Source organism: Scomber japonicus, chromosome 9 (assembly GCF_027409825.1).
Source record: "Scomber japonicus isolate fScoJap1 chromosome 9, fScoJap1.pri, whole genome shotgun sequence".
Classification (NCBI taxonomy): domain Eukaryota; kingdom Metazoa; phylum Chordata; class Actinopteri; order Scombriformes; family Scombridae; genus Scomber; species Scomber japonicus.
The window spans coordinates 3,518,930-3,544,269 of NC_070586.1; the positions used below are offsets into that span (position 1 = coordinate 3,518,930).

The 25,340-nt window shown below is 37.7% G+C and overlaps 1 protein-coding gene across 1 annotated transcript in view; it reads right to left on the minus strand.

The window, feature by feature from the left end:
- The window catches only part of LOC128364600 (GTPase IMAP family member 8-like), a 185,905-nt gene extending 166,668 nt beyond the window's left edge, over positions 1-19,237 (minus strand). The window contains exon 1 of the mRNA XM_053325165.1: positions 19,179-19,237. Within this exon, the coding sequence (XP_053181140.1) occupies position 19,179 (1 nt within the window). The 5' untranslated portion in view covers positions 19,180-19,237. The remainder of the gene's footprint in view (positions 1-19,178) is intronic.
- Positions 19,238-25,340: the final 6,103 nt, after the last annotated feature.

Genomic DNA, 25,340 nt, shown 5'->3' on the forward strand with positions numbered 1-25,340 from the left:
GTTTCATAGTTTGAACATTTCATTTGTTCACTCTTTAAAATCTGAAAACTGCAGCTGAGAGACAGAAGTCTTATTTCTTTTTCTATTTTTTTTACAGGCAAATGTTAATAAATGAAAAACACTAAGAGTTAGAGAAGACAAACATATTATTAAGTATTTAATATTAACATAAGAAGCTTGTCTGTCCGTCAGTTTAAAGTGAGTGAAGAGAAAAGTTTGCAGCGCAGTGAAAAAGGTAACTGTGAATATTTCTGACTACAGTAAATGCAGTTGTTTTATTATATCCCAACATTCAGTTAGGAAATGATATGAGGTTAGAAAAGGGGAATGAACAGTTATCTTCATCCCCCATCCTGCAAACATGAAAATCTATCACCTTATATGGAACTCAAAGATGGCGTCTGGTCTGTCACTGAAATGTGGTGAACTAAAAATAATTCCTATTTAAATAGGACTATATTAGATTAATGAGTGCTGACTGTCAGTTTCCATGGACAGAAATCTATTGATGAATCAGGTGAGTTTTTCATGAGCCGTTGTTAGACTTTGTTGTTCAGACAGAAGTTTGAGATTAAACATTGACTGAAATCATGTCAGGACCTTAAAGTTCAGACCAAAACCCACAACATGATCCATTTTCATGCGGACTGTTAAATGAGTGTCTCCTCTTTACATACAGCCAGTTTAATTTGCCGACATCATATACAAATTTTATAGGTTATTAGTAGTTGTAGTTAATCTGCACTGTGTCCATCCATCACTGTTAGTGACGTTAATGTGATAATAACAAGCTGTGAATCTGATCTGAACATCTCTGGACAATGATCGATGATTTAAGCAGGAACCAGCAGTTTTATATATTTTATTTAACTATAACCGTTTCTCAATTAAAACATTTTACTTGAAATAATCATTGTATCAGTGCCATCATTTTATATGTTCATAATGGAGGTTTATATTTCACATTTGCTGCTGGTTCGAACCGGATACAAAGCAGAGGCAATTGTAGGATCAGAACTTTAGAAATTAAATATCAAAAACAACTTCGGCCCAGGGGCCATTTAGTTCATTTTCTTTTTTTGACCTGAGCCTAAAATCAAAAGCCTGAAAAGCAAAGTGTAACAAAAACAAATCTTGAAGTAACAAGCCATTTTAAGTTTTGATTTTGGATTCTCAAATGAATATCAAATGAACGAAAGATATACGGACCTACTACTACTACTAAAAATAATAATTAAAGCTGCAAGCAGTGATGATTGGGGCCGAAGCTCCCCCGCCACGCCACTAATGAGCGAGACTTGCTGCTACGCATCTTCTGAGTCAAATGGAAACAAACAGCGCCAAAATCACAAATTTGATTCAAAATGGCCGACTTCCTGTTGGAGTGAGGGTTTGGGTCCAAGAGACTTTTTCTGTGCGTCTTTACATTATACATATGTGTACCGAATTTCGTTCTGCATCAATATGGAGGGAGGGGCTCAATTTCCTTAATCTTCTATGGGGTGCAGTACCCCCATTTGGCCAGCTGTTCCTGTTTAATGACAAAACATCAAAATTCCTCACATCACTACGAAGCAACCAAATCACTAATCAGAAAGTTTTTAACAACTTTTCACCTCCAATGTGTCAGATGTTGCTGAGTGAATTTGAAGTCGGTCGGATTAAATCCCTAGGAGGAGTTTGTTAAAGTAAGAGGAGTGGACAGAACGAGAATAATAATATTCTCTACAGATACAATAGGGCCTTCGCACTGTATAGTGCTTGGGCCTTAATAATAACCTCCTTTAGGCTACAATGATCTCCACAGTTCATCCTGGCTGCTTCTCTTCCTGCTTATTACTCTGATAACGTCTATAAAATATCGGTTTCATGGTCGATACAATTTGATAACCTGACATAAAACGAGTCATTTTAACCCTCACATATTGTTCATATTCTGACTCATAATTAGTCTCTACAATTCACATTGATACATTATCCATCAGTCGTTAATAAATGTTTGATTAATCTTATAGAAAAAAAAGTATAGATTCACAATTATTATTTTATGGTTCATAACCATTGAAGCTCATCATAAGATTTTTAAATTTTTTAATAAACACGGGTCAAACTTGTATATTTGCATTTAAAAAAGGGGTATCAGCTGCACATAAATGAAAAATGCCTTTTTCATTTTTGTAAACTGTGGGTCACATTATTAACAGTCTCACTGAAATAAATGTGTGTGATTTTTCAGCTCTCAAATGTAAAAATGGGTCAAATTTGACCCTGAACAGTATGTAAGGGTTAAAACATCCAACAATATTTCAAGTCAGTATTTGTCAATGATCGATTTTCTGTGTTTTTATTGACGCTTCATTAAGTTCAATAATCGGGTCTGTTGATCCACTCGTTTCACTAATGAAAGAGTTTTCAGTGTTCGTCCTTTAGTCTATTTCTTTTTATTTTATAGCAATAGTTAAATTTACTCACCGAATGAACTTGTTCTCACATCCTCCACACACCTGAAAGAGAAAATGTTCACATGCAGTTGAATAGAGGTTAGTCTACGTGACTTTAACAGAGTAACATCTTTCCCTCACTGAACCACACCATGCTTCTGTAAATTCTTCTTTTATCTTCATCTTTTTCGCCATGAAGCAGTTATACTGAATTAAAAAAGATATTTGACACCTCTGCACTTACACATCAAAATCTCACACTCTTTTTTCATGAGCACAATCTCTTTATTTATTAGTTGCACAAAATATCTATAAACACTATATTAACACTGTGACATAATCACTTTCCATAATCACTTTCCTAGTTACAGTAATGCAGACACTTTTATTCCTTTTATGTTGCTGCTTAAAACAGTTATAATATAAATGTGTCACAGAGCTTACAGTGTATAACAGTAATAAGGGATTATTACCCTTTTTATCACTAATTATGTCCATATATAGATAATATTTGTACATTCAGGCACTGAGGAAGCTTTTGGCAAATAGGTTCGTCCTTTAGTTAGTTGTTGTTCATCATAGTATTTTGTTGAATTTACTCAACTTCTTTTCACACCACAGACCCCGTACAACTGAAAGAGAAAATGTTCACATGCAGCTGAATATAGAGGTTAGTCTACATGACTTTAACAGAGTAACAACTCCCCCTCACTGAACCACAAGCTTCCTACTTCTCGTAAATTGTTCTTGTCTCAATCTTTCCCGCCGTGCAGCAGCACACAGATCCAAAAATATATTTAAACTCCTGCACACTCACATCAAAATCTCACACACATTTTTATCTCATTAGCACAATCAATTTATTATTGGTACAAACATATACATACACACTATATTACCATTATGACATAATCACTTTCCTAGTTGCAGCATAATATGTAATATAGACACTTTTATTATTTTTATAACTTAAAACCAGTTATAATATAAATACACAGAGCTTATCAATCACTCAGTCTCAATCTTTATTTATAAAGCGCCATATCACAACAAAATCATCTCAAGGCTCTTTACACACAGAGCAGGTCTAAACCGAACTGCTCAGGTTTAATTTAATCTTACTGGTCTTTGATTTTTTTTTTTAAATCTATTTTGAAGATAAGCAATACCACATTAATAAGACACACTTATGTTAATTTATAATGTAAAATCAATATCTACTCTAAACAAAAAACTATCATATTGGATCACATCCCATCGAGTCAGACCAAATCAAATCGTATCAAATCCTACCGAATCAAATCGAGTCAAACCAAATCATTCCATTTTTTTATGGATCGTTCCTGAATCGGGTTGTAGATGTATCTAGATACATGTACACTACAGCTCACTCTCACACGCCCGCACGCGCACAGCCCCATCCCCGTCAGACTCGCACCCTGCCCCCCTACCTACTCATTCAATCTCAAACATGTCATTAAAGCGACTCTTACCTTTCATTTCACACAGCACTTTGAAAAAACTTGAACCGCAACAACCCCTCCTCCCTCCTATGTCCCACCCCCGCACTCCCAATCACATCATGATATGATTAGTCAGAGTTTTCACAGAACCACATGAGAATGGAATAATGAAGAGTTTCTATGCCTGGTGGACCTCTCTAACATTTCAGAGTTACCTTATTAATAGCATTATAACCTAAACAAAAAACTGTGTAAAAATGTAACAAAGGTAAAGGTAGCTTTAACTCACAGAACATTTGACATTATCACAGAACATTACTGCAGGGTCCCTACAATACTGGAGACATGTATACCCCTAATACAGACAGTAGTGACTACTGAGGACACACTGATCTACCTGTCAGATGCTCAGTAGGCCTACATAGTACAAGTCTGGCTGAGTTAATTATTGTACTTTACACACTGACAACTTTCTTGAACCTTGTTCTCTGAGGTTTGTTTCTTGCAGAATCTGCTCAGTGTCACATGACAGATGGAGTCTTTGCTGATTGACCTCACACAGTAGACCTACATGTGCAGACACACACCTGATCGTTTTCCTCTCCAACTGTCTGGACGTACTGAAAAAGTATTTATAGAAAAAAATCTATGACTTGTAATCAAAGGGATGGTTGTAACAATTTCTTAAAAGGTTAAAAGCTGTTACAGCCATCTCCTCCTGTGTCAGCTACTGTTTAGCTGCTGTAGCAACATGGTGGTTTGAAATGAGAATATAGTACTTACATTTTACCTAAGAACCTACTCTCTGATCTAATACAAGTTACATAATTCAAACTTAAACAGTGTCAGTAATAATCAAAATATAGACCTGGTCCAAAAAAAGACTTTCTTACTCAAAAATGTGTATTTATGCTGTAAAATTTGCACATGCAAGGTCAGAGAGGAAGTGGTTATACATGAAATTGATCACTCAGACTCTTATGTCTTCCATTATTGGAGAAAGTGAGAACTGTTACAACCGTCCTCAGTCTTCCTACATCCCTGTAAATCCTCCCAAACAGTGTTCTTATCTTCTCCACAGACAGACAAGTGAAAATCTAGTTATTTTCTGGTTTTGGTTGAATTTCTGTTTCAGTTACTGATTTGAAAATGGAAACAGGTTTGGGGAAAACAGGAAGTGGAATGGAAAAACGAAATAATGCATTTGTTTATCCTCTTATCAAACAAGTTGAACACTGTGTTGCTAGTACTGGTTGAACACCGAACACATAACACATAACCAAACACATAACAAACACAGCTTGGATGCAGAGTAAAGGCCAACTTACACCTGGAGGCAGCCAAGTACTTATTCTGCCAGCAAATAGAGTTCATGAGTTGAGTTGGTGGTCCTTCAATGTGGACCAGGACTCATTTAGTTTACACTGTTAAATCAATGTGTTCACAAGCGGCCCAGATCATGTGGTTCAGACCACATTGGTGGAGGTTATATTGAGTATTCATTTGTTCTGTATTTAATATCTTTTTGCATTGTATTTGATGTACTATCTTTTGTATTGCTGTATGTGTTTTATCGCCTTGATGGTTGCATTTGTTTTTTCAATGGCTGCAGCAGGGATAGTTAGCCCAGGACAAATTTCCCACCTGTTGGGACAATAATCCTACCTGAACCACCTTAAAGTATTTCACACTCTCAGTAATACAAGCATCAACAGAACATGAGATGAAAGCAGTCTATTAGAGTCAGATACAATCAGTCCTAGACTGGTTCAGGTCCTACATGGAGGACTCAGCGAAACAGTCCTAGACTGGTTCAGGTCCTACTTGGAGGACTCAGCGAAACAGTCCTGGACTGGTTCAGGTCCTACTTGGAAGAGCAGAGTTATTTTGTGACCGTTGGAAGTTATGAATCTGATCGAGTGGCTATGACATGTGGAGTTCCTCAGGGGTCAGTTCCTGGACCCCTTCTGTTCAGTCTATATATGCTGCCCTTGGGTCAAATTCTGCAGAACTCTAATGTAGACTATCACAGTTATGCAGATGACACACAGATATACCTAGCACTGTCCCCAGATGACTACAGTCCAATACAGTCATTGTGTCACTGTTTAGAGCAAGTAACTAATTGGATGAACCAAAATTTCCTTCAATTAAATCAGGACAAAACTGAGGTCATTGTTTTTGGCAATAAAGAGAAGAGGATTGCTGTCAGTAAACATCTCGAGTCACTCTCTCTAAAAACTACGGACCAAGTCCGAAACCTTGGCGTGCTGATAGACTCAGATCTGACCTTCAGCAGTCACATCAAATCAATCACCAAAACAGCCTTCTATCAGCTTAAGAACATATCCAGAGTGAAGAGTTTTATGTCTCAAACAGACCAGGAGAAGTTGATTCATTCATTCATCTCAAGTAGACTCGACTACTGTAACGGTCTTCTGACTGGACTCCCACAAAAAAGCATTAAACAGCTGCAGCTCATTCAGAACGCTGCAGCTCGAGTTTTAACCAGAACAAAGAGATCAGAGCACATTACTCCAGTTCTAAAGTCTTTACACTGGCTCCCAGTCAGTTCTAAAGTCTTTACACTGGCTCCCAGTCAGTTCTAAAGTCTTTACACTGGCTCCCAGTCAGTTCTCAAGTCTTTACACTGGCTCCCAGTCAGTTCTCAAGTCTTTACACTGGCTCCCAGTCAGCTCTAAAGTCTTTACACTGGCTCCCAGTCAGCTCTAAAGTCTTTACACTGGCTCCCAGTCAGCTCTAAAGTCTTTACACTGGCTCCCAGTCAGTTCTAAAGTCTTTACACTGGCTCCCAGTCAGCTCTAAAGTCTTTACACTGGCTCCCAGTCAGTTCTAAAGTCTTTACACTGGCTCCCAATCAGTTCTAAAGTCTTTACACTGGCTCCCAGTCAGTTCTAAAGTCTTTACACTGGCTCCCAGTCAGCTATAGAATAGATTTTAAAGTTCTGCTACTGGTCTACAAATCACTGAATGGTTTAGGTCCAGAATACATGAATGACATGTTAGTAGAATATAAACCCAGTAGAGCTCTGAGATCTACTGACTCAGGTCAGATAGTTGAGCCCAGAGTTCAAACTAAACATGGTGAAGCAGCTTTTAGCTGTTATGCTGCACACAACTGGAACAAACTACCAGCAGAACTGAAATCATTTTTAAATCCAGGTTAAAAACATTTCTCTTCTCCTGAGCTTATGATTGAGCTCTTTTAAAGCAATTTACATTTTAATCTTTCATTTGCACTCTATGTCCTTTTAATGATTTTAAAGCTAATTTATTATTTTATGCTGCAATCGTTTTATTTATGTCTTTCTATTTTTCTGTACTTTGTTTTTATTATGGGGGGGTGGGGGGGGGGGGGGGTTAATTGTATGTTTTAAGTTTCTCAAATTACATGTTTTTCTGTTTTATGTAAAGCACATTGAATTGCCATTGTGTATGAAATGCGCTATATAAATAAAACTGCCTTACCTTGCCTTGCCTATCAGAGTCAGATACAATCAGATCTGCAGGACAGAAGCTGGAATACAGACTTCACCTCACTCGTTGATGTTAGAGCTCCACCTGCTGGACACAACAGTGTAAAACACACAGAGACGTTCAGTGGATCATAAAGGATCCCTTGTGACGGCCCTAGACCTGTAGTCTTTATTAGTAAATGTTTCAACAAATGTGTAAGTTAAACTAAAATATTCCACTTCAAGAATATGTTGATTTAAATTTGAAATAAAAATGTATCTCACTCTTCCTCACAGAGACAAGTTTTGGTTCATACTTAGAACAGCATCAGCAACATCAACAGCAGTTCAATAATCTTTCACTTTCACTGTTAAGTTATAAAAATTAATTAAAAATAAGGATATATTGATATAAGTTAACAAATAACTTCATAGCAGAGTAAAAAGACTTTTCCTAGTTAGCAGATGGCATCTAATGGAGGAAATCTATTTTATTTATTTAGAGTTATTATTTTAGTTTTGTTTCTATTTGTAATTAAAAAGCAGAAATGTAAATAATTATATTTTACAGATGTTATGTTTGAGTAACATTTCTCTGAATTAATTATTAGATGTTTAGTAGGGCTGGGTGATATGGACAAAATCAAGTGTCACAATATATTTGACCAAATATGTCGATATCGATATTACAACAATAATGTAGAGATGACTCTTGGTGCTATTTATACGATGAAATGTTTGATAAATAATCATCAGTAATGTGGATATAATGACAAAGTGGGTAAAAGATAAATAACAGAACAGTCTGGTAAATTCAACACTGATGACATATCACGATATTACGATATCCTAAATCTAAGACGATATCTAGTCTCATATCACGATATCGATATAATAACAATATATTACCCAGCTCTAGTTTTTAGGTATTTTAAAGCTACTGTACATGTTCAAAAGTAGTTTTTTATGATCCATCTTTAATTAGCATCATAAACTACTGATATCTGACTAAATCATCCTCTAACAGAAAGGACTCAAATGATGTCAGCAGTTACTTTAACATTTTATTTTGAAATCAAATTCAACCCCTGTGTAAGCACATGGCTTTGGTCTCAACATCTGAAATGTAATTCTTTCAGTAAATATTAATTTGAATCAATTCTTATGAATCATCAATGTTTTTCTAGGGTTACACCATGGGACATATTAACTGAGCAAACCTGACTAAATCTAAAAAACATCAGTTTATGAGTAATTGTTAAGAGCTTCTAACTTTGTCAGGCAGCAGTTGTGATCATCAGGATCTTTCTCTGTAAAACCACTTCCTGTTATATGACCTTCTTCACAAGTTCAACCAAACAGCTTTTTAAATGGTGGTTACACTTTGAGACACTTCATGTGGTTCCTGATCTCCATGGTTACCAGATGAAATGTAATATTTAGAACAATAGTATTCCATTATCTTTATTTAATATTTAAGTTATAATGTAAGATCATGCCAAACTAGTTGATATGGTGTTAGGTAGGAAGGAAGGAAGGAAGGAAGGACGGAAGGAAGGAAGGAAGGAAGGAAGGATGTAAGATCATGCCAAACTAGTTGATATGGTGTTAGGTAGGAAGGAAGGAAGGAAGGATGGAAGGAAGGATGTAAGATCATGCCAAACTAGTTGATACAGTGTTAGGAAGGAAGGAAGGATGTAAGATCATGCCACACTAGTTGATATGGTGTTAGGTAGGAAGGAAGGAAGGAAGGAAGGATGTAAGATCATGCCAAACTAGTTGATATGGTGTTAGGTAGGAAGGAAGGAAGGAAGGAAGGAAGGAAGGATGTAAGATCATGCCAAACTAGTTGATATGGTGTTAGGTAGGAAGGAAGGTAGGAAGGAAGGAAGGAAGGAAGGAAGGATGTAAGATCATGCCAAACTAGTTGATATGATGTTAGGTAGGAAGGAAGGAAGGAAGGAAGGAAGGAAGGTGTTTTATTGACTATTTACTGTTTTTAAGCAAGTTGAATTATTTGGTACAAAGTTTTTATGGTTACACCACTTAGACATTTTTACCATAATCCTCTAATATATTCTCTCTAAATGGATTAAAAGCAGAAATTTGATGCTGGGTCCACAAAAAAAGAATGTGTGAAGTTATTCATACGTTTATTTTCACATTTTAACCCTTTAAATTTAAACTAAACCACATGGACACATAAAAAGTGGCGTCACATCATTGACCCATATATTGGTATAAAACACAGAACAATCACTCTCAGTAGAAATAATAAATATATACATAAGCATGGAGCATAATATATATGGAGCTAGTTACTGTAAGTGTGTGACACAGAGAGGCGAGGAGGCACGACTGAAGGAAAAGACGTTATTTATTGGGGAAATTAACTTCAATCAATAACCTTTTAAGTCTTTGATTCATTTTATATAGAATATCCCAGAATTGTACAGTTTAATTAAAAATATAAAATCCCTTTCTCCCTTTTATTGTGTTTCAAATAAATTAAATTATCTCCATACAGTGTAACAATGGGATTGATTTCCCTCAATAGTCCTCAAAGTCCTGCTCATCAATTCAATGAAAGTATGAATTAAATGTTTGTTAGAATGATCTGATCTTAAATCTTCAATACTCTTTGTTTCTGGTTTCCCTCATTGTGGGTTCTTAAAGGTCTTTGGAGGTTTTAGTTAGTGAAGCAAGACTCAGGATCAGTCACTAACCAACAGTTCATTCTAGATTTGCTTCCAACTCTTTATGTTTAAACCATGACTAACTTTCTTTCTTTCTTTCTCTTTGTTTTCTATTGTTTTCCTTTCCTGTCTTTGTAATTGTCTCAATGTCTCCCTCAATGATCTCTGGGGTATATGACACCTGCACAAAGAGGGAACATCTGTTAAAAAGCAACTATAAACAACTCTATCTATCTATCTATCTATCTATCTATCTGTCTATCTATCTATCTATCTATCTACCTGCCGATGCTGTGGGCCGTCAGCAGGTGAAGCAGCTCGCAGGTTTTCGTTCTCACTGATGAATCTTCGTCCTTAAATAAAACCTCCAGCTGCTCCACAAAACCTGCAGCAACACAAGAAGAGTATGTCAAGTCACATTTACTCAGAAAGCACATTTAAACCAAAGTGCTTTAAAGACAAACTGTTAAATTTTGATATAAATCATTAAAATAATTCCTACATAGAGTTTCTTTATATACCTTTAAACTAAATAAATAGAAACTGTGATTTACTTTTACTGTAATACTGCATACTACATCACTATAATACTGCAGTACTTTTACTGTAATACTGCATACTACATCACTCATAATACTGCAGTACTTTTACTGTAATACTGCATACTACATCACTATAATACTGCAGTACTTTTACTGTAATACTGCATACTACATCACTATAATACTGCAGTACTTTTACTGTACTACTGCATACTACAACACTCATAATACTGCAGTACTTTTACTGTAATACTGCATACCACATCACTATAATACTGCAGTACTTTAACTGTAATACTGCATACTACATCACTATAATACTGCAGTACTTTTACTGTAATACTGCATACTACATCATTATAATACTGCAGTACTTTTGCTGCAGTAGGATTTTTCATGCAGGACTAGTAATGTAGTATTTGTACATATCTGTATTGGTACTTTTACTGCATTAAAGTATCTGAGTACTTCTCAATGTGTATATTTGCTTCATGCCAGCTGTCTCACCTCCAGTCACAGCCTGGTAGAGCTTCTCCGGGTCGTGCATCAGGTCGCAGAGTGAAGCCAGAGCTCGCTGCTTCCTGTCGGCCTCCAGCTGCTGCAGCTCCCCGAACAGCTGCGGCACCGCGCGCCGCCCGAAGGCCACCGGAGCCCGGCTCGGATCTATGAGCACACCGGCCATCCGGAGCACCTGTGTGGAGCTTAGAAGCAGGTTCATCCCCGGTCACTCAGAAGCTAACCGGGATAACTAATGGAGTCAGCCGAAACGCTGGGCGGCCGTTGCTAGGTAGCCGCATGTAAACAACAGGGCATAGTGATGCTGCGTTCACGGCCTCTGTCACAGTCTGGAAATCTGTGGTTCTACTGGGAAATGACCGGGAAGTGTGAAACAACAATACAACATGTGAAACACTTTTACAAAGTTTGACACAAATTTACATTTTGGAAAACATTTTTACATATCATACAACAAAATTACATTAGCAAAACACTTTAACAAGTCCCGAAACATTGAAACAAATGACACAAACCGGAGAGGGAAAATATCAAATACCAGACGTGACGTGGAAGTGATAAAGTGAGCGGTGACAGTCTGTACACCAGTATGTTTACTCAGCTGTTTAATAAACCACACATATATACGTATACATGTCTATGAACTAAGCTAGCTGCTACTGTCATGCTGTGAACAACACTGAACTGACTCTTCTTCTCTCGACATTTTCACAACTAATCTCTCACCGACTCTACAGCACCACCTGGTGGCGGAATTTATACAACGCTTAACTCATGAATGAACCAACTGCAATGCAAATTAAACCATTAAATGAACTAAATTATACACACAAAATACAAACGTAGAAGTTTTGGTTAACATACATAAAGACAGAGATCACAGTAGGTTTTATTTAACCCTGTCGAAGAAAACATACATTACATAACAAAACAAATGCATTTCTCATAAACTCCTGGGGCTGCTGACAACAGTTAATGTTGAACACAGAAACTGTGCTTCTCTAAGATACACTTGTGGGGTTTTTGGTGAGTAATTCAATTCATTTAATGAATTAATTTGCAGTGCAGTTGGTTTATTCATGAGTTAAGCGTTGTATAAATTCCGCCACCAGGTGGTGCTGTAGAGTCAGTAAGAAATTAGTTGTGAAAGCTTCAGGTTCAGCTGTGTTAGAGTGACACCTGCTGGTCACAACATGCAGCTGCACCGGCTCTGTATCTACCTCTGTAGCCGCTTACTGACGGAGCAACTCTGTCCCTGTTCAGTGTCCGGACCTTTAACACAGAACAGTGAGGAGGAATAAAGTAGAAACCGGAGAGCAGCGACGAGAAATGACGGCAGACTATAACAGAGGTTAAATCGCTCCTGCTGTGTCCTCTCTCTAACATCCTTACATGAGCCTATATTATATTATATTATATTATATTATATTATATTATATTATATTTATGTTACCCTAACAAATAAAATGGGACAAACATTAACAATAAAATCACAGAAAGATATGAATATATTAAAATACTAACAAACCAGCAACACGTAGTGAAGCTGAAGTTGATGTTAGAGCTCCACCTGCTGGACACAACAGTGTAAAAACACACAGGTGAGGTTCAGAGCATTTTAATAATGTGACTGTGGACAAAATAACAGGAACCCAGTATAACAGGAATAACAGTAATAGTCTGTATGAACTTTATGAAGTGTGTAATGTTTCATGATCCTGTCAGAAGTGTCTGATGTTCATGTTGGAGGCTGTAGTTTGTTCAGTGTCTTTCAGTCAGTGTTAGTGAAGGTACTGTGATTACTTACTGACAGCTCTGCTCACACACCTGTCCTCATTTCTGACAAGTTTCCTCCTGTCACATCACAAACATTCACAGAGACTGAGTCTCAATGCAGAAACAGTTCTGACACAATTCCCAAATATTAACACCTTATGACTGACTTTTCATCAACTTTACAGAGTTTAAAACTCTTGTTGCTTCAGGGAACTGCAGCAGTGTAAATGTTTTTTTGTGTATTTGTTGTAATAATTAATTATAATGAATGAAATAGAGAAATAAATGTAGAGGTGGATGAAGAGGAGAGTCAGATAAAACAAACTTCCTTCCACAGTGTCTCCTGTGCAGGTAGAAATAAACCTGTCAGCTCTGTTCTGCTTCATCAGTTTATCTGAGTGAAGAGTCTGTTTTACTTCAGCATTAAACATCAGTCCACATTGAACTACAGAGAAAACTCTTTATTCATCTTTCTGCAACAATTAACAAACACAACAAAGATCAAATACAGAAAAGATTATCTGAGATTAATATGAATTATGTCTTAATGTTTGTTAAGAATACATTTTTAATTGACATCCAAGAAAAAGGAAAGTGTTCATTGTGTATAATAATATTCTGATTTATCTGATTAGTAGTTTAAATGATATTGATACTCGTTTAATATTTTCTGTGATATTTGTGATTTCATTGATACTACAAACATATTTCAAAAGAAAACAAAGATCATTTTAATCACCAAGCAGAGCTTTCAGCTGCTGAACTTCTAAACAATAACACAAACAATAAAGGAAAAGAGAATAAAAACACAATAATGCAATCATTGGTAATAAACAGTACAGAAGAAAACAATATAACACAACATGTATATTTAGTACAGATGGAAACTGCAGTTTGTAACACCTACCCTCTTATTTAAAAAAAACAACAACAATACTCAACATATTTGGTTTCAATATTTGATTATGATTTTTACCAAACTTTACACAAACTGAAACAGATTCAGCAGTTATCAGTGATTCAGACCTGCAGCAGTTTTAAACAGAACATTTTGCAGAGTTGTTTAGATATTAAAAATCTGATTTCTAAGTCTTCTTAGATTTTAATCTTTTTTAAATTTAACTAGCATCTCAGCTATAATATACTGCATGTGGGATCATCTTTCAGTGTCTGTATCAATTCACTTATTTGCTCTTCGTGTGTTTTCAGCAGATTTTCTTTTTCATCTTCATTTTTAACTTTTTCCATATCCTTTTCCTGTGTTACCAGTAAGTCGCGGATTGTTTTCAGATTCCCTCTCTTTTTGGAGACACTTTTCACCAAGTCACTGATTTCTTTTTGATGTTTTTCCCTCCACTCTTTTTCATACTTGGCTTTTAGTGCCTGTAACAGATCATACTGCTCATCTTTGTCTTTCAGTTCTTTCTTCTGAGCTTCAAATTCTTTCATGTGTTTCTCTTTGAATTCATTGAACTCTTCAGCTTTCTCTCTGGCTTCATCTTCATTTGTTTTCTTTACATTCTCCAGTTCTTTACTATAGTTTTCTTCTAATTCCTTTCTCTCTTTCTCCTCTTGTTCTCTTTTGATTCGATCTTCTTTTCTCTTCTTTTCATATTCTTCTCTTTCCTGTTCATATTCTTCTTGGAGCTTTTTTATTCTTCTCTGTTCCTCCTCTCGTCTCTGTTCATCTTCTTGATTTCGTTTCTCACACATTTCTTTTTGTTTCTTCTCCCAGTTCTCTCGTTCTTTTCTCATCTCTTCTTTGCTCTCCATCAGCTTTTTATCAATGATTTCTTTTTCTTCTGATTCTGTTTTTATATTTTTCTCCAAAGCTGCAAGTTTCTGTTCCCACTTCTGTCGCTGAATCTCTTCCTGTTTTTTCCTCTTCTTGTCTTCTTCTTCTCTCTTTTCCTGTTCTTTCTTTCTCTCTTCTCGTTCTTTCTGAATCTTTTCCTTAATTTCCTGTTCATATTCTTCTTGGAGCTTTTTTATTCTTCTCTGTTCATCTTGTCGTCTCTGTTCATCTTCTTGCTTTCGTTTCTCCCACATTTCTTTTTGTTTCTTCTCCCAGTTCTCTCGTTCTTTTCTCATCTCTTCTCTGCTCTCCATCAGCTTTTTATCAATGGTTTCTTTTTCTTCTGCTTCTGATTTTATCTTTTTCTCCAAAGCTGCAAGTTCCTGTTCCCACTTCTGTCGCTCAGTTTCTTCCTGTTTTTTCCTCTTCTTGTCTTCTTCTTCTCTATTTTCCTGTTCTTTCTTTCTCTCTTCTCGTTCTTTCTGAATCTTTTCCTCCTTTTCCTGTTCATATTCTTCTTGGAGCTTTTTCATTCTTCTCTGTTCCTCCTCTCGTCTCTGTTCATCTTCTTGATTTCGTTTCTCACACATTTCTTTTTGTTTCTTCTCCCAAGCCTCTCGTTCTTTTCTCATCTCTTCTCTGCTCTCCATCAGCTTTTTAACAATGATTTCTTTTTCTTCTGATTCTGACTTTATGTTTTTCACCAAAGCTGCAAGTTTCTGTTCCCACTTCTGTCGCTGAATTTCTTACTGTTCTCTCCTCTTCTTGTCTTCTTCTTCTCTCACTTTCTGTTCTTTCTTTCTCTCTTATCGTTCTTTCTGAATGTTTTTCTGAAGTTGTTTTTCTCTCAGTTCTCTCTCCTGTTCAATCTCTGCTCTCTGTTTTTTCATTGCTTCCATTTCATCTTCATATTTTCTTTTAAGTTCCTCCCTCTCTTTCTTCATCTCTTCTTCCTTCTCCTTTAGGATCTTCTCCATTTCCTTCTTTATTGATGCCTCGGCCTCTTGCAGCATCTCATTGGTGAAGCAGCTGCTGCCATTTTCCTTCACCATGGAGTCAATCTTGTTTATCAGTTCACTGACTTCTGTGTGGTTTTGTTTATCTTTATTATTAAACACATGATATCTTCCTCCACAGTCAGCAATCAGTTTCTTAAAGGAATCATCACATTTTTCTTTAATGTATTCCTCAATGGACTGTTCATCCTCCAGGTCATCTCCTCTTGTCAAAAGAATGATGGTGAATTTTTCTGAATTCTTCCCAAAGGCTTCCTTGATGAGTTTTAATGTCTCCTTCTCTTCTGGTGTGAGTCGACCAATCTGTAACAACAACAGGAAGACATGTGGTCCTGGAGCCAGAAGACTGATGCATTTCACCATCTCCTCATTAACCTGTTCATGGGACAAAGTGGAGTCAAACAGACCAGGAGTGTCGACCACGGCGACACGACGACCGTCCACTTCACTCTGTTCTTTCTGACACTTTTTGGTGACTGATTGTTGACTTGATTCAGCTTTAAACTCTTTTCTTCCCAGAATGGTGTTTCCTGTAGAGCTCTTTCCACAGCCAGTCTTCCCTATCAGAACAATCCTGAGACACTCTGAGCTCTGTTCTTGAGTGTCCTTCTTTTTCAGCTTCTCAAGTTCAGATTGTTGTTTTATGACTTTATCCATCTGGGCATGTGTAAAGGTTTCTGTTGTATGACAACATGGTTTATTTTTAGATCGTCTCATCTTCTCCACATTATCCAACATCTCAGAGATCTGCTGCTTGTTCTTAATGTTGAGAACAACATATCGTCCTCCACAGCTCTGACAGAGCTCCTGGATCTCTTTGTTTTCTTTTACAAAGTCATCAACAGCTGGAGCTGTAGGATCTGACTCCACAGTGAACAGAATCATGATGGAGTCATTGACTCGAGAGCTGAACATGTTCTGGATGGTCTTTAACTCTCCCTTGTCTTCATCAGTGAGGGGACCCACAGGTAGGACCAGGATGAAGGCATGGACACCCTCAGGATCACAGAGGGAGATACACCTGAATGATTCCTCCATCACTGCCTCCTGAGGTTTTCCATACAAGGCAGGCAGCTCCACCAGAGAAACCCAACGTCCACACACCTCTCCCTGATGTTTAACACACTCTGATGAGCTTGAGACTGAATGAAGCTCAGTCTGACCTAAAATGGCCTTGGCTGCTGAAGTCTTCCCTGCTCCTCTCCTGCCACACAGAACCACGTTTAAAGACTTTGGTCTTCTGGTCTCTTCAGTGAAGGTGAGGAAGGTTTCTCTGTTTTCATGAACAATGTTCTCAATCTTCTCCATTAACAGTTTGTGGTCGTTCTCAAACATGTTGTAGTATCTTCCTCCACAGTCTTTAATCAGCTCATTCACAGTGAAACTTGTTGTATTCTCCTTGTGTGTGATGATGACCATGGAGTGTTTAAAAGCATCTTGACCAAACAAACTCAGGATGAACTTCAGTCTTTCTTTGTCATTTTCACTGAACTCAGAAGGTTTCACTAACAGCAGCAGAACATTTGGCCCAGGGAAGCACAAATTCATGAAGCTTCTCACTTCTTCTCTCACTGTCTGCTCAGACTGACTGAAGATATCTGAAGTTTTTACTACAGTCAATGGTTTTCCTCTCCACTGTGCACAGGCGGCCACACAGGAGGGATTTTTTGGGCCACGAAATTCTTCTTTCTCAGTAATGAAGTTACCAAGTTTTGTCTTTTTGTCTTCACTTTTCCCCACCAGCACAATCCTCAGTGCAGAGACTGAAAAACAACAAGGAGAAAAAAAAACATCTTCACAGTTCAGAGTTGATGACAACAGTCAACTTAAATTCAGCCCTGATCATTCAGATGTGAGCTGTGTAGTTTCTGTTAATAATCATATAGTCAGTTTTCAAAGTTGATATATATTTGGGTTACTATGCAATGCTACACTTCCATGATTACCATGTATTTACTATAAACTCTTCACCTCAGTAAATAACACAGCACCTAAAAGGTCTGGTTATTAAAGCATTTTGATGGAGTTAAAGATGGAGACATGTAACCTCCAACATCCCAGTCTTGGGAATATACTGGATATGAACGTTAAAAGTGAAATCAGTATTTTTTCTATTCTGTAGTACAGTGTTATGTGCTAAGCTGGTGATAAAGAGACGCTGAGGCTTAAAATGAGCTGCATGATTTTTATCTCTACCAAACAGACACTGATGTCATGAATCTCATCACACTTAAACAGAACATTATCATTAAAATAATTGATATCCATCAATTTCCAGACAAACTCATATTTACTTTTAATTCCTGAAAGAAATCTGAGAGGAAACATGGAAAATGTCCAATACCATCAAATATTTAGTTTCTCTGCACTAGTATAATCTCACATTCAAAGTAACAACTAGACAAAATGTGAAATGTATTATTAAAAATGCTTATTATATTTTTTAAGCTATAAAAGCAGCAGGAGATGCATTATATTATTTAGGATTGCAAGCAAATGGTCAGTCATTTTATGTAATAAACTACGACAACACCATGAATGTCTTCAAGGAGAGACTGTGTGAAAGTGAACTGTTAGCCACATGTACCATTTATCATGTGGAGACTACAAAGACACAAAAGAGTTGTAGGAGATCAGGGAGGCAGAGTGATGCAGCTGAAGGCTACAGGCTGAACTGACAGGTTGAGCTTAGCTTAGTTTATTGTTCAAACTACATCACAGATAATTTGTACTCATCACAGTATAAAATGTTCCTGAACTCACCAGCAGCTGTAACAGGATCTAAGTTGGTCCTGTGTGTTTCCTCTTGTTTCAGGCTTCCATGTTCACTTGGTAAATCAGATGCTGCTTCCTCAGCTACTTCACAGCTCACATGATCTCCATATTTTTCATTCACAATTTGGTCCATGATCTCTAACAGCTCTGGACGTTCAAGGTTCTTCTGCCAAAATAACTTGGATCTACATTTTCTGATCACGTCTCCTAAATGTGGATGTTTCTCATATTTCTCCATCAAACCTGAACTCTCCTCTCTCTGTGTTGATATCAGAATCACTGAATGATCAAATGATTGATCACTGAAGTGTTGAAGAACTGATTGCAGTCTCTTCTTGTGTTCCTCAGTGAAGTTTTCAGGCTGTAGAACCAGCAGGAACACATGAGGTCCAGGATCAGAGAGTCTCACACAGGTTTCTACATGTTCTCTCAGTTTGTCTTCAGAAGTGTTTGGATGCAGCAGATCTGGGGTGTTGATGAGAACTATTATTTTCTCCTGAATCAGTTCACTGGCTCTAAAACAGTCATCTAATTCTGTTTCAGGGTTGAACACAGTCTTTCTCAGTAAGATGTTCCCCACTGAACTCCTCTCAGACCAGCTGTTCCCCAGCAGAACAACCCTCAGCTCAGACACTGAAATGAAAAGTGATGTAAATGTTATTTTACCCCCAATGAAACACACTTGAAGGTGCCAGAAGTCCAAAGCGGCTTCTGCGCTCCCTGGATGGTACATCATCTGTGTATAAAACCCCCCGTTGAACTCTCTACTTGGACTGACCCATGACGTCATCAGCAGCAGCAGCAGGTGGGGAAAATAGTCACATAGTTGGACAAGTCTAGTCGAGTCCAGTCGGAGTTACAGGCATCATTTATAGACTTGTCCAATCCTTTGTTTGTGGACATATGTGTGCGTTCATGACAATATGTAAGAACTTTATAGTTATTTATATGGGTATTGCAGTTACTGTTATACTGTTTCAACCTGTTTTAACTAACTGTTTACTTTAACACTAATAGTGTACATATTTGCCTGTTATCACTGCTAATTGTGTATTTAGTTTTTTATTAGGCACATTCGCCGTTGTGTGTTTATCCTATAGATGGCAGTGTTGCTCTATAAATGAGTATACCTACTGATAGCCTATGTTTGAACTCTATACCATAATATATGTCATAGATAACAGTTTCTCAGATTGTTATTCATTATTTTCTCCTTCTTGTTTATTTAGACACCATACTCTGTTCACAACAACCTTGAATAAATCGGCTGACGATTGAGGAATACACGCAGTGGAAGTCCTTTCTTCATTGGATCTGTTTTTAGCCTTCTGACAGAGGCTGGGAATATCTGGTTGTAGCATGCCAGTGATAACTCACACACAGTGTCCCTAACAATCTGTGATTGTAACAATACAGAAATAATACAAGTTAATAATTTTATTCACATCCATTCTCTAATGGGTCTGCTGGGGGAACTAACAAAGGGATCATTCAAAAATGCAGTGATTATAGCTGGTCCTAAAGATATTTTCATCCAGATTACATATTTCTCAATGAAACCAACCAGTTAACTAAACTCTATGTTTGTTTTTAGTACATAAAGATCTGGATGAGCTGCAACTCTCTGCTACTGAACTCAGAAAAAACTGAAGTTATTGTGCTAAACACCTTAGAAACACATCAATGATATAACTACTCTAGATGACCCTGACAATCTGGAAAAATGTCAACAATATTAATCTGACTGTTTTCAAATTCATATCTGACAATTTCAGCAATTTCAAAACCTCCATATATAATCTCTCCACCAAATCTGACTATTTAGAAAACCAGCCATGACAGAATAATATTATAATTGATAGAGTTCCAGATGAAAAGGCAGAAACCAAGAAACTCCTTTCTGATCACTAAAAAGTAGATCAAGAATGCATAGAAACGGCCCAGATCAATGGTGGTGAAACTATTAAGATTCAAAGACATAGAAGATGCCTGAAGGCAGCTAATTATTATACTGCCAGTCAAATCTGGTGGGAGTTCATCCCAACTGCTGCTGATATAAACACAGATGATCTCAGTGAATACTACAAGACTGTCAGTGAATGTAACTCCTCCTTCTCATGTATTGACCCTGAACTGACAGTGTTTTAAGCGGGTTGACATAGTTTCAGGTCATGTCTTGAACATCATAAATACATCACTTCAAACAGGCACTCTTTCCAGCTACAGGCCAACCTTCCATTTATTAGAATGATACTTGAAAAGATAGTTTGAGTGTTAATAAACTCCTGTCTTAAGGAAAACAACATCATGGAGGAATATCATTTAGGTTTTATTGAGAACTTTGCCTTTCGGCTCAGCTCTCTCTTCACCACAACGGATCTGTGCAGAGTCCGCATTACTGCAGACGCTGCACCGATCCGCCTGTCAATCTCACGCTCCATCCTTCCCTCACTCGTGAACAAGACCCCGAGGTACTTGAACTCCTCCACTTGGGGCAGGATCTCATCCCTGATCCGGAGAGTGCCTTCCATCCTTTTCCGGTTGAGAACCATGGACTCAGATCCACTTCACACTCGGCTGCAAACCGATCCAGTGAGAGTTGGAGGTCACGGTCTGATGAAGCCAACATGACCACATCATCTGCAAAAAGCAGTGACCCAATCCTGAGGTCACCAAACCGGACCCCCTCAACACCCTGACTGCACCTCCATAAAAATTATGAACAGGATCGGTGACAAAGGGCAGCCCTGGTGGACTCCAACCCTCACTAGAAACAAGTCCAACCTATTACTTGCTCTTACTAAAACAATCAGTGACCTCAGATTAAATAAGGTCTCAGTTCTTATCCTCTTAGATCTAAGCACAGCTTTTGATACGACTGATCACGATATCCCAGTCAATGGTTGGTCTCTCTGACTGCGAGTTGAACTGGTTTAATACATTTTATGTCAGTCTTGGAGATCATGTGTCTGAGGAACATGAAAACTGCTTTGTGGTTCCACAGACGAGCTGCAACCCTCTATTATTCTCATTATACATGCTGCCACTTGGTGACATCATCAGAGAACATGATGTATGTTTCCATAGTTACGCAGATGATACACAACTGTACCGAACCAAATGATGATACAGCCATGAGCTCCATTACTGACTGTATCATAGTAATAAATAAATGGATGAGCAATAAGTTCTTCAGTTAAATAAAGACAAAACTGAGATGCTTCTAGTCAGCCCCAAAACTAAATGAGAAACACTGTACAATAATCTGGGAAATTAAATCCATGGATTAAATCTGAATTCAGATTTGAACTTCAGGTCTCACATTAACAAAGTGACAAAAACATTGTTTTTTCACCCTAGAAACAACAAAGTGCGACCTTTCATAAATCAGAAAGTTACAGAAAAACTGATTCATGCTTTTATCTCAAACCGACTCCATTACTGTAAAGCACTTTTTACTGAGACATTCAAAACTCTGCAGCTCGGATATTAACCATAACAAAGAGGAGATAACTCACCTTTTATCTGCTCTGCACTGATTTACTGTAAGTTTCAGAGTTGACTTTAAGTTCTCCTTACATACAAAGCCCTAAATGGGCTAGGACCAAACTACATGGATAACTTCATGTTCTTCATGTCTACGGCCTGTAGACATCCGGATGACAGATTCCAGACCCGGACCTTCAATGTGCTTCTCTCTCCTCTCCTTCCTCTCTCCTTCCTCTCTCTCCTCTCCTTCCTCTCTCTCCTCTCTACTCCAACCGGTCCAGGCAGATGTTCTCCCACTCTGAGTCTGGTTCTGAGGGTTCTTCCTGTTAAAAGGGAGTTTTTTCTCTCCACTGTCACCAAGTGCTGCTCATGTGGGAATGTTGGGTCTCTTTAAAATAAACCTGAAGAGTTCAGTTTAGACCTGCTCTATGTGGAAAGAGCCTTGAGATGACTTTGTTGTGATTTGGCGCTATATAGAGAAAGATTGATTGATGTTAACTATTTACCTTCAACAACACTGAGATCATCTGCTGCTGGTTTATTGGAGGTTTCACAGCAGCAGAAAGAAAATCAGGGAAGCAGCTCGATAAATATTTTAAACTCATCTCTTAACTCTAACTTTTAACTAAGCTTTCTATCAGTCACTGCTGAACTTCTTTTAATATGTTATATTTTACTTAATTTTATATATTGTTTTTAGGGCTGTCAAACGATTAATTTTTAAAATCGAGATTAATCGCAGAATTTCCATAGTTAATCACGATTAATCGCGTTTTGAATTGCATGTTTAAAATCCTGTTATTTTCCATTTGAAGGCAGTTTTAAGCCCATAATGTAAAGCATTTCTTACCAGAGTGTCTTAACTGGGAATCAATCACGGCTCTGCTGCGACTCCCACACTCCAAAATGGTCCTTTGGTGGAGCTGAGGCTCGCTTGGCTGCACCTGGGTGTTTAGCGCTGAGGTGCTAACTCAAACTCCACGTACTCTGGTGGTAGTTAAACTCCGTTTGACACAGGTTGCATTTTACTTTTGACTTGTCAACTGAAGCGTCTGGAAGTGTTTTAAAGTTAAACAAGCCGTTCAAAAGTCCAGTAGCTCTCTTACGTTCCATCAGCGCGGTAGGTTTACTGCAGGAGGCCACTTCAAAGCATAGCGCTACAGCTAGAGGAGCCGTCTACGGGGGAGGAGAAGGGACAAAAAGGCTTGCAAAATTAAAATGCGATTTAAAAAAAATAACGCGTTATGGATTGCATTAATCTAATCGCTATTAACGCGTTAATGCTGACAGACCTGTTATCAACTCAACGGTTTCATCTCTACTTGTGTTCACATGTTCCTGTCATTAGCAACATCTCAGCTGTGCTCACTTTCAGTTTGACCTCAGATTCAAGTTCTTTTAATACTCAAACAATTCATCAGCATAATTCTGACGTCTGTTTTTCACCTTGTAGGAAAATAAAGATCATTTCACACTGTTGCTCATTTACGTCATTAAAATAAACTGGAACACAGCACACATTTAAAACAGCTGGAATCAACATTTTTATACTAAAACATCACATGACTTCCCTTCAGAGAGCGATCGTCTCCTTTTAGTTTGATTTCATGCTCGAGCTGCAATAATTAGACGATAATCAATTAATCGTTTCAGTCGTATTACAAGCAAACATTTTACATAATTTGCAGGTCTTAGCTTCTTAAACGTGATGCTTTTATTTTTCTTATGACAGTAAATTAAATATTTTACATTTCTGAACTGTTAGTAGAACAAAACGAGACGTGAACACATCTGTCTCTGAGCTGTGGGAAAATATAAAAAGCAGCTTTCACTCATTTTCTGACAACTTGTAGATTAAACAATTAATCGATAATGAAAATAATTGTTAGTTTTAGTCCTGTTTAATACTTGGAGTCACTTTTTCACCAATAAAGTTATTGTGGAAAAAAAATATGTTCTGTTTTCCTTACAATATAATGACTTAGTTTAGTTTAATTTACTAAATGTATTTATTTATTGTATGTACACACTCATGGATTGAGGCAGATACTTTTCTTTATTCTTTTATTATTATTATTTTATATATAAAACTGTGAAGATGATCCTGATGTTGAATCTGTCATCTTTATTTTTTCTCCTTTGTGTTTTCTCATTTTTGACACAATAAAGACAATAAAGAGTTAAATGTGTTTTCTACTGCAGCAGCTTCAGGTTCAGCTGTGTTAGAGTGACACCTGCTGGTCACAACATGCAGCCACAACTCTATCTATCTATCTATCTATCTATCTATCTATCTATCTATCTATCTATCCTACCTGCCGATGCTGTGGGCCGTCAGCAGGTGAAGCAGCTCGCAGGTTTTCGTTCTCACTGATGAATCTTCGTCCTTAAATAAAACCTCCAGCTGCTCCACAAAACCTGCAGCAACACAAGAAGAGTATGTCAAGTCACATTTATTCACAAAGCACATTTAAACCAAACAGTTTAAACAAAACTAAATAAATAGATGAGTAAACTGTGATTTACTTTTACTGTAATACTTTAACTGTATTATGAGTGATATAGTTAAAATATTACAGTAATTACTATAATACTGCAGTACTTTTACTGCAGTAGGATTTTTCATGCAGGACTTGTAATGTAGTATTTGTACATATCTGTATTGGTACTTTTACTGCATTAAAGTATCTGAGTACTTCTCCCTGTGTATATTTGCTTCATGCCAGCTGTCTCACCTCCAGTCACAGCCTGGTAGAGCTTCTCCGGGTCGTGCATCAGGTCGCAGAGTGAAGCCAGAGCTCGCTGCTTCCTGTCGGCCTCCAGCTGCTGCAGCTCCCCGAACAGCTGCGGCACCGCGCGCCGCCCGAAGGCCACCGGAGCCCGGCTCGGATCTATGAGCACACCGGCCATCCGGAGCACCTGTGTGGAGCTTAGAAGCAGGTTCAACCCCGGTCACTCAGAAGCTAACCGGGATAATTAATGGAGTCAGCCGAAACGCTGGGCGGCCGTTGCTAGGTACCCGCATGTAAACAACAGGGCATAGTGATGCTGCGTTCACGGCCTCTGTCACAGTCTGGAAATCTGTGGTTCTACTGGGAAAATGACTGTGGCCGGGAAATGTGAAACAATACAAAATGTGAAACACTTTTACAAAGTTTGAGACAAATTTACATTTTGGAAAACATTTTTACATATCATACAACAAAATTACATTAGCAAAACACTTTAACAAGTCCCGAAACACTGAAACAAATGACACAAACCGGAGAGGGAAAATATCAAATACCAGACGTGACGTGGAAGTGATAAAGTGAGCGGTGACAGTCTGTACACCAGTATGTTTACTCAGCTGTTT